At 41.4% G+C, this 13,523-nt stretch overlaps 1 protein-coding gene across 3 annotated transcripts in view; it reads left to right on the top strand.

The window, feature by feature from the left end:
- The window catches only part of LOC136576509 (transcription factor Sp3-like), a 44,244-nt gene extending 34,364 nt beyond the window's left edge, over positions 1-9,880 (top strand). For 2 of the 3 annotated variants that reach the window (XM_066575833.1, XM_066575835.1), the window contains exons 4-6: positions 4,350-4,545; positions 5,267-5,463; positions 6,146-9,880. In XM_066575833.1, the coding sequence (XP_066431930.1) occupies positions 4,350-4,545; positions 5,267-5,463; positions 6,146-6,456 (704 nt within the window). In that variant the 3' untranslated portion in view covers positions 6,457-9,880. The remainder of the gene's footprint in view (positions 1-4,349; positions 4,546-5,266; positions 5,464-6,145) is intronic. The other variant, XM_066575834.1, reaches the window with a different exon arrangement.
- Positions 9,881-13,523: the final 3,643 nt, after the last annotated feature.

A 13,523-nucleotide genomic window follows, 5' to 3' on the forward strand; every position in this document is an offset into this window, starting at 1 on the left:
TCATAGAGGGGGTGGGCTGTTTTAATTCACCTGGTAACCTTCCATTGTAAAAAGATTTGACTTTTCTGACCAATGTAGCTCAGAAAAGCCCCTTTTTAAGATTGACACAGAAGCAAGCAAATGGTTACTGATTTTGTTCCTCATGTTACAAATATGTAAGTTTTGGTAGTTCTACATTGTAAACATTTGCAAAATATCATCTGTCATATTTGATGTTCTTAAAGGGGTTGTCTCGTGAAATCAAGTGGGGTTCAGCACTTCTGTATGGCCATATTAATGCACTTTGTAATATACATTGTGCATTAATTATGAGCCATACAGAAGTTATTCACTTACCTGCTCCGTTGCTAGCGTCCCCGTAGCCATGGATCCGTCTAAATTCACTGTCTTCTGGCGTTTAGACGCGCTTGCGCAGTCCGGTCTTCTCCCTGGTGAATGGGGCCGCTTGTGCTGGAGAGCTGGTCCTCGTAGCTCCGCCCCGTCACGTGTGCCGATTCCAGCCAATCAGGACGCTGGAATCGGCAATGGACCGCACAGAGCCCACGGTGCACCATGGGAGAAGACCCGCGGTGCATCGTGGGTGAAGATCGCAGCAGCAATCTTGGTAAAGGAAGAAAGAAGTCGCCGCAGTGCGGGGATTCGGGTAAGTAATAAACTTTTTTTTTAACCCATCCCTTGGGTTTGTCTCGCGCCGAACGGGGGGCCTATTGAATTAAAAAAAAAAAACGTTTCGGCGTGAGACAACCCCTTTAAGGTGGTAATCACATCTGTGGCAGTGATTCCACTGTCCGTTCGAGCAGCAGGAAAGGGGAATCCCCGCAGCGGGAACGGCTCTGTATCTGGACAGAACCGACCAGTGCCGGGCAGACCCAATTGACTGTAATGGGGTCTGCCAGCTTTTGGACAGAAGAAAAAACACTGCATGCAGCTCTTTTTCTTACAATATCTTCAGCTGGATCTGCGACGGAGCCTTCTGCCCTGGCTCCGGCACAGATGTGAGACCGGCCTTAAATATAGTTCCTGCCGTATCTGCGTAATATCAACAAAAAGACAACCTAAATAAAACCCTAAATAGGCAGGTGTATAACATGAAAGAAATATGTTGTACCTATTACTTGGATACACAACATCAGAACTTCTAATTTTCCTGTTCTATATACCTTCCAAGAGCAAGCCAAAATTATTGCATTCCCAACTGATAACAATTTGCTATTTAACAAGTACAGATAGTCCCCGACTTGCGAACATTCGACTTACGAATTTCGCTAGATACGAACTATCTGTACAGCACAGTATGATGTAATGCTATGGCATTACATCATACTGTGCAGGGACCGGACAGGCTTCTATCAAGCCTGATAGAAGCCTGTCCGGTCACATCGCGGTTGCTGGGCAGCCGGGGGCCTTCTGAAAGGCCTTAGGGCTGTCTATGCAGAGCGCCTAGCAAGCCGTGCGCTTGATGGGCACTCTGCATAGGCGCAGCCCTGGGGCCTTTCAGGAGGTCCCCGGCTGCCTAGCAACCACACAGCGTCCCGCGATCTCATCATGGGACGCTGTACGGGCCCCCTGAACGTCAGGTGCCGGCTGTTTCTTACAGCGGGCACCCGGCGGCAGCAGTTCCGACGAGCCGCGCCGCTCGTCAGAACTGTTAACACTTTAAATACCACTGTCAGAGCGGTATTTAAAGTGTTAACAGTTCCGACAAGCGCCACGGCTCGTCGGAACTGCTGCCGCCGGGTGCCCGCTGTAAGAACAGCCTGCACCCGACGTTGTATGGAGCGGGATCCACCCGCGATCCCGCTCCATACTACCATTTGTTCGACTTGCGAACGGGCTCCCGGAACGGAACCTGTTCGCAAGTCGGGGACTAACTGTAGAGCAAACTGCATTCCCTACTACTACTACTGGGGTTTACCATTTTGTATGTACAACCATTAAATAAATGTTTTTTTCGTGGTTACCAAATTCAGACAAACCAGTGCATCTTTCATCCATATGAGTCTTGTTTCTTCCTAACTATGGCCGGTAGTTGTGGGGGTATGGGTTGTGACACAAGACTGCAGGATCAGACTAGATACAGATTTCTCTAAACTGTCACCATAAAGGCACAGGTCTGCATAGAAGGTATACACACAACAGATTTTTAATCACTTCTGTTTTTTTTTTTTTTTGTTTTTTTTTTTTTTGCATTATAGCAAAAAAGAATAGATTATAAATATGGACATTGTTTTCTGCACTGATTTGTAAGTCTGTTTCACTATTAAAGGGGTTGTTTCGCGACAGCAAGTGGGGTTATACACTTCTGTATGGCCATATTAATGCACTTTGTAATATACATCGTGCATTAAATATGAGCCATACAGAAGTTATACACTTACCTGCTCCGTTGCTGGCGTCCCTGTCGCCATGGTGCCATCTAATTTCAGCGTCTAATCGCCCGATTAGACGCGCTTGCGCAGATGGGTCTTTTCCCTTCGGCTCTGTCCGGCAGCAGCAGTGTTTTGGCCCCGCCCCCTTGTACGCATAATCGCGTAGCTCCGCCCCGTCACGTGTGCCGATTCCAGCCTCCTGATTGGCTGGAATCGGCACGCGTGACGGGGCGGAGCTACGCGATGACGCGTACAAGGGGGCGGGGCCAGAACACTGCTGCTGCCGGACCGAGCCGAAGGGAAAAGACCCATCTGCGCAAGCGCGTCTAATCGGGCGATTAGACGCTGAAATTAGATGGCACCATGGCGACAGGGACGCCAGCAACGGAGCAGGTAAGTGTATAACTTCTGTATGGCTCATATTTAATGCACGATGTATATTACAAAGTGCATTAATATGGCCATACAGAAGTGTATAACCCTACTTTCTATCGCGAGACAACCCCTTTAAGGTTGCCTTTGTTTATTTCAACACAAAAAAAAAAAAAAACACATTTAGGCCCCCTGCACACAGGTGGAAATTCCGCAGTGGGATTTCCCACAGAATTTCCACTCGTGGAAGCTGCCATAGGATTGCGTTAGAAAATGCAATTCTAGGCAGACAGCCACAATTTGTCCATGTGCGAAATGACGAGTAGAAAACAAACCATGGCATGCTCTATTTTTGTGCAGGGCTCGCAGAGCCCCGCACAGAAATGTCACTCCATGGCCGCCGGCTCCGCTCTGCGCATGCGCCGGCACATCAAAGAGTCGGAGCCCTGGGAGAGGTGAGTGCCGCTCTGGTCCCTGCAGGGACTCGGGTCAGGTCCCGCTGCGGGCATTAGACCTGGCCGTCTGCAGGCGGCCTTAGTTATCTAATGCCAGAAAATTAGGAAGTAGTGTTTTAATAACAAAAAAATATCCATAGAACATGCCACCTGTCGGGTCGGACACGCACCTATCTTTGGAACGAAGATTCTCCAACCCCATCCCTCTTCATAACGTGGCCACTGCATCCAGACAGAGTGAATGGGGAGCTTGGCTATACACTCGCACAGCTCTCTCCTTTCACTTCTGTTGGAGTCACAAATAGTTGAGTACACTTTCGTAGTTGGCTTAACATAAAAATGAATAGAGACCTGCGCACATGTGGCCACTTCTCAATTAAAGATGTTTTCCGAGTTGAAGTTCTTCTGTAAAACTAGTTCCCATGCGGTAACATAACAAATAGGCATATACTCATCTCTCACTGCTCTCTGCTGTGTCCTGTGGTGCTTCTATGTCCTCTGCTCCGGTGTTTCACAGGCTGCAGTCCCACCTGCTGTACAGGACATGACAGGCGCTGCAGCCAATGATAGAGCTCAACGATCGAGTGCTGAGCTCTATCATTGGCTAGTGCCTGTGATGTCCCGTAAACAGGCTGAGGCTGCCTATAAACGTGACCTGGAGCAGCGGCACAGGACTCAATGGGGGGAGAGGCGTACGTGCCAATTTTGTTACTGCACGGGGAACTGGTTTTACAGAAGAACTTCAACTCTGAAGGCCTCGTCACAAGACAGGATGGTGGATCTCCACTCTGGAAATAGTGTTACCCTTTTGGACCTACGTCCTAACAGTCACTTATGGCATATCCACAGCATAAATCGCCGGTCACCGGGCTCTGTTGGGATGGAAGCTGTAGGGAATCAAGTGAGGAGAGTATGACCTGTTTTTGTCTTTATGCAGCATTGAGCAGATTTCATTTTTTTTTCTCCTCAGACTGCCCCATTTAAGTGGAAAAATGTTAGAAAAGCAAATAGGTGTATCTCCTCACATTAGAAACATAAATTGGTATTCTTGCAAAGTGTTCACTGTAGTATTTCGCAAAGTTAGTTCGGGTGCTTTTATTATGCCTCTAAAATAAGCATTTTACTTAAACTTAAATCTGTCTTTTTGTTTAAGTAGCTATACGAATTAAGGAGGAAGAACCTGATCCAGAGGAGTGGCAGCTTACTGGTGATTCTACAGTCAATACCAATGATTTAACCCATCTGAGAGTCCAAGTTGTTGATGATGAACTTGACCAACCAAATCAAGAGGGAAAAAGACTTAGAAGAGTGGCATGCACTTGTCCAAACTGTAAAGATGGAGCTGGAAGGTTTGTGTACCATGAGTTTCACACCAACAAACTACTTTTAGTTAAATGAAATGTGGTTTGTGTTAGTTTCTGTATTTTTGTTTGAACTCAAATCTAAGTTTTGCCGTGCAAAGAGAAAGGATGTCTGAAACGGATGAGAGAATTTGTCCTTTCTCTGGAAGTAGGACCAGTCCTATTGGCCATGTTTTGTTAACTCATATTTTGCATGTCACTTAGGTAATTACATCCATTACCATGTTAAAATGCAAGTTAAGGCTGACTTCACACGGATGCTAAAATCATGCTGGACTTGTGCGTGCGAGATGCACAAATGGGGTCATAAACACGAGCTCTCTTCCCTCCCCTGCATGGGACCGCAATTCAAGGCAGGAAAAAATATAACTGCATCTTCTATTATGCTGCATGCTCTCGCATCGCAACCCCATTGTTTTCAATGGGGTCCGGTGGCAGCATTGCACCACATGTTAGGTGCAAAACAATGGGAGAAACTCCGGGGGATTCTCCCCCCCCCCCCCAAATTGATGCGAGGCTGTTGTGCCATGAAAAGTCCTCGGATTTCGCATGGATGGCAAGCACAATATGGGGGCGGGATTCACAGCCCCATATTGCACTCGCCATTGTGAAGTCAGCCTAAGCGTGTGTTTTGTGAGTTCACTTTTTGCAGAAATTGCAGTGTTCACTTATGTACGTGTTGCCAATTTGTTTCTTTAAATCACTTCAGGGGTACCAACCTGGGAAAGAAAAAGCAACACATCTGTCATATCCCAGGATGTGGTAAAGTGTATGGTAAAACTTCACATCTAAGAGCTCATCTGCGTTGGCATTCTGGGGAGCGTCCGTTTGTTTGTACTTGGATGTTCTGTGGCAAAAGGTTTACAAGAAGTGATGAGCTACAGCGACACAGGAGGACACATACGGGTAAGGATTGGTGTTTTGTTTATTTTTTTTGGGGGGGGGGGGGGGGGGTGTCTTCGTATTAAAAGCATTGCCCAGTAATTGTTTTTGCATACATATACTAGTACAGTTATGCAGAACAAACTGTTGATCTAGCGTCCATAAAATCAACATACAGACATGTTTTTTTGTGGTTTGCTAATTTTCTGCTGTGAAAAGTACACACATTTGTGCACAAATGTTCTAATAGATCAGAAGACAGCTGAATTCTAGGCTACCTTAGTACCCCAATACTCTTGACTCGGTATGTGTGCAAAATATCTGATCTTTATTGAGCTGTCGTTTCCATTAATTCTGCCTACTCTTCACTGACTCTTAAGCTTGTGCTTATACAGTGAAACCAATGTGAGTACACAATATAACGGTAATAAGGAATGGTAGAACAGCAGCCTGAGCCACTTATGAAAAAGATGTATTTCAGACTCTCGGGTGTATTTTACAAATTCAGACTATCTTACAGCTAAGCTGTAGTTTCTGATTAGAGCTATGCCCTGGTGATGGCTGCTTTTATGGCTCTACTCTAGTGAGAAAAGTTTAACAGTAGGTAAGCATCACATGCATATGATAGTCTCTGTTTTTTGTTTTTCATATAAACTTTTTTCTTTCTTTTAGACCATTTACTAATTTATACTTTTTCAATCAACAGGTGAAAAGAAGTTTGTCTGCCCAGAGTGTTCCAAACGATTCATGAGAAGTGATCACCTTGCCAAACACATTAAAACCCATCAAAATAAGAAAGGCATTCATGCCAGCAGTGCTGTATTGGCATCCATAGAAGCTAAGCCTGATGATACATTGATAACTGCCGAAGGTACAACCCTTATCCTTGCAAACATTCAACAGGGGTCTGTATCTGGCATTGGAACTGTAAATACGGGCACCGGTCAAGATCTCCTCTCCAATTCAGAGATTCCCCTACAGCTTGTCACAGTTTCTGGAAATGAGACAATTGAGTAAATATCACACAACACCTATTAATTGTGGTTATTTTTATACAGTAGTGAGGGAAAAAAAACAAACAGAAAAAAAACCTTGTTCTTGAGTTCTTAGATATCTTTTTATTGATGTGCAAACTTTTTTGGATTGACAGTAACTTGGTTATACATGACACTGAAATGCCTTACTTTGTATGCTATTCCATACGTATGATGAAATGGTAAAATTGCATGGCTTTTGTAGGTACTTTTGGAATCTAGAATTGATGAAATTTTACCATGATACATACGAGTATAAATAATATTGACAGATGGATATGGTAGTCTAACCAAATGCATCAATCCTGTGTGGTTTAATGTAAAAAAAAAATCAAAAACAAGAAAAAATTAAGAACATGTTGGTATTTATCTATTGTAAGATAACAAAGTTGATGGGTAACAAAGAAATTATGTTATGGTATGAAATTTTGTAATTTTCTCAATGACTGGAATTTTTATTATGCATAACTGACAAATCACTTTTCCCAGCACACACAACCTGGCTTCGGTTTCACCACAGCTCACCAAATTAACAACCAATTTGTTTTAACTAGGTGAACCTATGTACACAATTTTAAAAGTTTCTCTTCTAAAAATCTACAACAAGGTTTTTAACCTGGCAGCAGCCACTGTCTGGATTATTTAAAAAGCCATGTGCAAACCTTAATTTGCCAAACCAAAATCTTGCTAAAAGTTGTCTGAGTCATGGAGGCAATATAACCAATGTAGAAAGACTTTGCAGATTGACACGTTTTTTTTCTCCTCCTAATGGTTGTTTTGATTAAGCATCCACGTTACTGAATACTGGTGGACCAAAAATAGTGAACTGTTTGTCATTCAGCAGCACATCTATCAATTTTGAGTACTCGGACATAAAAATGTTGTAAATGAAGTAGTCTAGCATATGCAAACATGATGGGCGTCCTTTTGCATAGTGACAATAAGAGACATACAAATACTAGTCATGGGTTAAAGGGGAAAATACAAGGGTGGGTTGTTTTTGTTTTTTTTCCTTTTTTTTTTTTTTTAAACTTAGTTGGTGAATCAGCATTTAAACAACCTATTTGCTTCAACCCATTAAAATTGTATGTATCTAATACATGTACCTGATAAATATGTATATGTTTTTTCTATTATGTTGCTGTATTTTCGTTTTTATTTTTTAATAATTGTTTATATTTTCAACTATAGAAAGTGTACAAATACAAAGTTACATTGCAGGTATGTATGGTCTATACCATTTTTTTTTCTAAAATACTTAGCGTAATAAAAAAAAAAAAGAATAAAAACTGCAGCACCTACAACAGTTCACCTATTTACCGGCTTCATTTGGGTCTTTCTTATTGTTATGACCACCTCAGATTTAAAAAGCTACCTTTAAAAGTGTATGTTTAAAAGTGTATTATAACAGTGTGGTAGTTTAATAAAACACTATTTTTTTTCTTTTTGACTTTGCTGTTTTCATACTCATTGAATATATTTGTCCGTTCCAAGTATAAATTCATCTAGCGTTCTATTTTATTCTCACGAGTTAGCTTCAGCACAGGTGAAGTTAAACTGCCTTTAAATCACTGAATGTATGTATAATAAGAACAAAATATAGATCACACATTTAGATCGCTTTACATTTTATGGCAAGCTTTTTGATTTAGTGTTTTTTTTGTTTTTTTTTGGTTTTTTTTTTGGTTTTTGGTTTTTCACCACCTGGATTTGATCAGACTTTTTTCCCCTCAAATTTTTTTTTTATTTATTTTTTTTTACAAAATGGACAGTTATTGTAAAACTCTTTAAAACGAATTCTGATATTTTTGAATAAGGCTTACTTGCCATAAAAGGTGAGATCAGTAGGAATCCGGTATCTGGAACCTCCATCTCCATTATAAAGCTTTACAGGGAAGGACCCATTCTCTATGAAAAGGTTGCCGAGTACTCTAGGTGTTTCTGTAACAACCTTTCATTACAGTGCAGGCTGATCACCTCCTTGTTCCTCAGACTGGTGGCATACACAGCTGCTGAACAAACGTTTATTGTAGGACTCCTTGATATGTCAAAATACTTTTTGTTAGAAAATCCCATAAATGTTTCCACCCCCAAGCTAGAGTGTTAAGAACCTCAGTTTTATCGAAATGTTTCCAGATTCAATATAAACTTGGATTCCACAACCTAAAACATTTTCACATTAAAGTACTGAATGATGGCTACCCTGTGTATGACCCTGTCATCAATTGAGCTGTTCTGTCGTGTGGATCCAAGACATGGCTGTCTTATTGTGGGCATGTACATATAATCTAAAAATATATGTTCAAAGCAGTTTGAAAAATAAAATGTCAAAAGATTTGGTTCATTAGAATGAGGAAGAAAAACAAGTGTCTTCAGAATGTCGAGATGGTGGCCTGTGATATGTTGTAGCTGTTTGTGTCCTGCTTCTGAAATTAAACATTCCCCTAGCATCCTTTTCCTGCTCCAGCTTATTCTTAGTATTTCTTTACATTAAAGGGGTAATGGTTACTGCATGTTTTTTTTTTTTCTTCAAGTTTTCATCCATCCACTCAATGGGTAAAAACTAATCATGGAGTCTGATTGCTGCGAACACCACCACGCACAGGGGTCCCCAAGTGCCCCTAATGAATGATGTGGCGACTGTGCATGTGCCCCACACCGGAATTCATTTCAGTGGCACTGCTGTAAATGGATAAATGCTTGAATGCGGTTATCTCCAGTAGTTCCATTTACGTGAATGCAAGAGTGGCACTTGTAGCTGCTGCATTATTCATTCAGGGAACCCCTATTCTGGTAATTGGTGTACCTCTCAGCAGTTGGACACCGACTGATCTGTTAGTTTTCACCTATCCAGTAGATTAGTGTAAACTTAAAAAATAAAACCCAGTAACTATTGTACCCCTTTTAACTATCAGTTAAATTCAATTGCAAGCCCCAGATGAAATCCAACTTCATTCATTTTTTTTCAGTGATTTAATTAAAATATACACCTTTTAATATTGAACTGTGAACTGTCATTTTTGTTATGTCAGCACTTTTTGCAATCAATTACTATCACCCAATTAAGCTGTAACGACCTTTTATAAAGTTGTATATGTGAAATTGCGTCTTGTACACTCACAATCTGATTTTATTTTTTTCATTATTACTAAAGGTTTTTTCTTTTTATTCCATGTGTTTTTGTTTCTTGGTTTAAAATTATACTCCCATGATTTTGTTTTCTGCCATTAAATAGGTTAAGATTTATGTATTTGTTTAAAACATAATGCATTTTTATACTTGCTCCTATGTGTTTCGTTATGGTATATTTCTGTAATATGCATGTAGGTGGAATTTTGCTGCATAGGTAGATTTAAAGAAAAAAAAATAAAGTACAAATCTGTAAATCTGTAAACGTTTTACTTTTATATCGGCATTTGCGTTTTTATTGAATTACAGCGACTCTTCTGATTTTTAAACATGTTTATTAGATCTTCAGAAGACATGAAGTAACGTCTGCGATTTTAAAGAAAAACACAATTTTTCTCTTTGCCCACATATGACACAATAGGATATTAAAGAAGGTGGAGGCTCTTGTGTATACCTGTTTAAGTTTGATGTAATTTATGGGTAGCTTGCCATCTTGACTGCATCCCCTCTAATGCAGCCTACATTCTCCCATCCTATGCCTCAGACAACAGGGTGAGGTTTTGTCACACTGCACTTGCTCTGTTCTGAGTCCTGTTGAAGGGCAGCAAGTGGTAGATCAGTGACTTTGAGGTTTTGTTCCCTAACATGTACTACAGAGTCTCGGCCTGTCTTCTCTGCCTCCTGCTTGTGATAGGGTTTTCTCTGTCAGCTCTTACAAGCAGCAAAGAAGTGTGAAGAAGCATATCGTAAGATACACTGAGGGTTCTGCACACAGCAGATAAGATGGCAGTGTGAGGGGAGTTTTACAACTTTGCAGCTAAACTTTGAATGCACTTACCTAGTAGATCGCTGCACTCCTAGATGCTTAAAGTGAGCCTCCGTGTCTGGACATACAAAGATGGCCGCACAGCTTCTCTGGCTACCTCATGTACACTGCATTAGTATGCAAAATTAGTCTTAAGACACTGCATGCTGCGCTGACTGGTCAGTGTTGCTCACATGGATAACACTGGCCAATCACAGCAACGTGTAGTGTCTTGTACCCTGTGCACTAGTATGGATCTTTAGTTGGGTAATCAGAGGTACTATATACTTGGGCCTGGAGTGGGAGGGGGGGGGGGCATAGAGTAACAAGGAGGACAGGACCTTATGGGGAGCTGACAGATTTGTTTGAAAATTAAATAATGCTATAGTTTGAAGTCAGCCACACAGAAAAGACTGGCCACCTCTCTACACAGGAGTGCAAGCTCTGGATGGGTAATCGGGCTGGAATCATATGACTCAGATGCTCTTAATAAAAATGGCTCCAAATACATGGATGCAAATAAGACAGAATATAACAGCATTGCTGGGGAGTTGGTATCTTTTATGTATAAAGTTTATTTTAATGCCTTGAATACGGATCCTCCTGAACTATGTTATTTTGCATATGTATAACAAATGGAGTCCATCTCGCCTGTTGCTACATTCCAGGATGCATAGAGATTCCAGAATTCATTTAATGAGGAATAAAACTTTTTATTAGGTAGTGCTAAAATCCTTAAGTGCAGAGCTGGAGTAAACTTCTCACCAGGACTTCAAAGTGAGTTATATGCTTCATAAGGCAATAACATGTAATTTTGCAATATAATGGTTATAGCTTGTTTTACAAAGCTGCAGAGATATTGCTTTACCTGTGGTTTCCCCGCCCCACTTAGTTATTCATTGGCATCCAAAGGTTATGACTTGTATGCTCTGCTCTGTTGTACTAGTCAGACATGCTCAGTGCCTTTAAAGTCTGAACTGACAACAAGCTGCCTGTACAGGGGCTGGCAGACGGATCTCTGCTGACAGGCTGACCGCGGAGAATCGCAATGGTTCTCTGCTCGTGGACAGGGGTGCTATGCTTTCCATAATGCTATGGAAAGCGTTCATTGCGTTCTCCGTGGCCGGATTATCGCCGCGGGAAATGCAATTGTATAACACCCGTGGACAGGCAGCCTTACTCGTCAGTAATTGGCAGTGGGGCATTGTGGGAGATAAGGTTTTTGCACTTCCCTGTGGCCAATTTAAAACTTGGAAAACTCCGGTGGCGCATGTCAGCAAGAAAAAAGTGCTGGAGCTTAGTCTGATAATTTAGATGGACATTTGGAATAATGGCAAGAAGTGAAAATGTTAGGAAACCTTTGCCCAGTCTTTGGTATACCCCTTTAAAGGGCCTTTAGTCACAGCGTGCATAGGTATAATGGGAGATTTGAAGAAGTGCATGACTGCAAATCACACAAGAGAAATAGCAACCCAAGAATACACTTCAGTTTTTATTTAATTTAAGTCCTTTTAATGTCATGGGGGGAAAAACAACTTAATACTCTCCTATCCTGGCTCCCAATCGAGCGCTGTAGCCCCAGTGCCCAGCCGATGGAACAAGGGGCAAGCAGTAATGTGCCATACATTGTACATATGCTCAACCACTTACAGCCACAGAAGAATCACTGCTGAAGCCTGTGCACCATGAACAGCACGTGAACGCCTGCTGCTCCTAGACGACTTGCATCGGGACTGTAAGCTGGTGGGATAATTCAGTATTCAATTTTTCATTCATTTTAAGCCCATTTAACTTTCTCAGAAAACCCATTTAATCAACATGTCACTAGCTGATCCCAAGTTTGTTATAAATGTATCTGAAATGTGGAAAATATCACAATTGACAAAAAAACACATTATAAAATATCTAATGTAAGGTGAGACTTGCCCTATGGGCTCAATGGAGGGTTATCTGGGTGTTGTATGCATAAAAACCCAAAACACTTAAACTTGTGCTGATGTCCAGCCCACTGGGGAGGGGAGACTAAACCTCTTCAATATGCTGAAGGCGGTGAGTGAGGAATTATTTCCCTCAATTTGTCAGAAGTGTTTGATGCTACTGAAATGTTTTTTGATTAAACGAAATGTTGATATCCGTACTGATATTGGGGACCTTAGATAAATGCTTTCTGACTGTCTCTCAAGCTGCACAAAGTACAGCTGACATTTTGTTCTACAACGGGTAGAAGAAATTTAGAGTAATTGATTCTTTTTTTTTTTTTCTTTCATCTATGCATCAATAGTACAAGCAAAGAGAACTTTGATATGTTATTACAGAAAAATACCTTACCCCCCACCTATCAGGCTCACTCTTCCAGTGTCAGACTGGAGTACCCCAGGCTCAGCAGTAGAATTCATTCTTGAGGTCCCTCTGAAGAGTTACAAATCCTCACAAATGTAATATTTGCATGTATGCTGCCTATCTGTATGCAGCTCAGTGGATGTACTGTGCAGTGTGCCATTCACGTGAAGGCTAAGGGTCCACACCCCGTGGGAAGGTAGGTGTGCGATTTATATATTGGTAAAGAATTTCACCAGAAAAATAATGGTGTTCTTCATTTTAACAAGACTTATTTTTTTCCTTATGTTATCAGTGCTTTTTCTTTATTACTTGCAATGTGAATAATGATGGTGTGTTCTATCAAGTGAATGCTGCATTGAGGTTGGACCACATGACCCTGGAGGTGCCTTCCAATTCTATGTTGATCGTCCTTATGTCAGGTGAATGAAGCACACAATGCAGTAGATTTCACCTAACTCCACCCAACTAGACCATTATTTATTTCCAAAGTCTAAGAAATGAGTTCTGTCGCTGATGAACCAAAATCTGCATTATCAAAAGCTGTTACTGATAAAGCATCAGCAACTGCAGTTCTGGCCTCATTCAGCAAGAGCACATGTCGTCTGTATAGAAGGTGTGCCTCTACACAGCTAATGCAGTCTGCGTATAAATAGCATCCTTACAAATTGCATTGGTACATGTGCTTAGATTACATGACATAAGGATGATTAAGCTGTTCTGCTTGAGATAACTCAATTATTCACATTGTCAAGAAAATTCAGTGTTAACATGAGAAC

Source organism: Eleutherodactylus coqui, chromosome 8, assembly GCF_035609145.1.
Source record: "Eleutherodactylus coqui strain aEleCoq1 chromosome 8, aEleCoq1.hap1, whole genome shotgun sequence".
Taxonomy (NCBI): domain Eukaryota; kingdom Metazoa; phylum Chordata; class Amphibia; order Anura; family Eleutherodactylidae; genus Eleutherodactylus; species Eleutherodactylus coqui.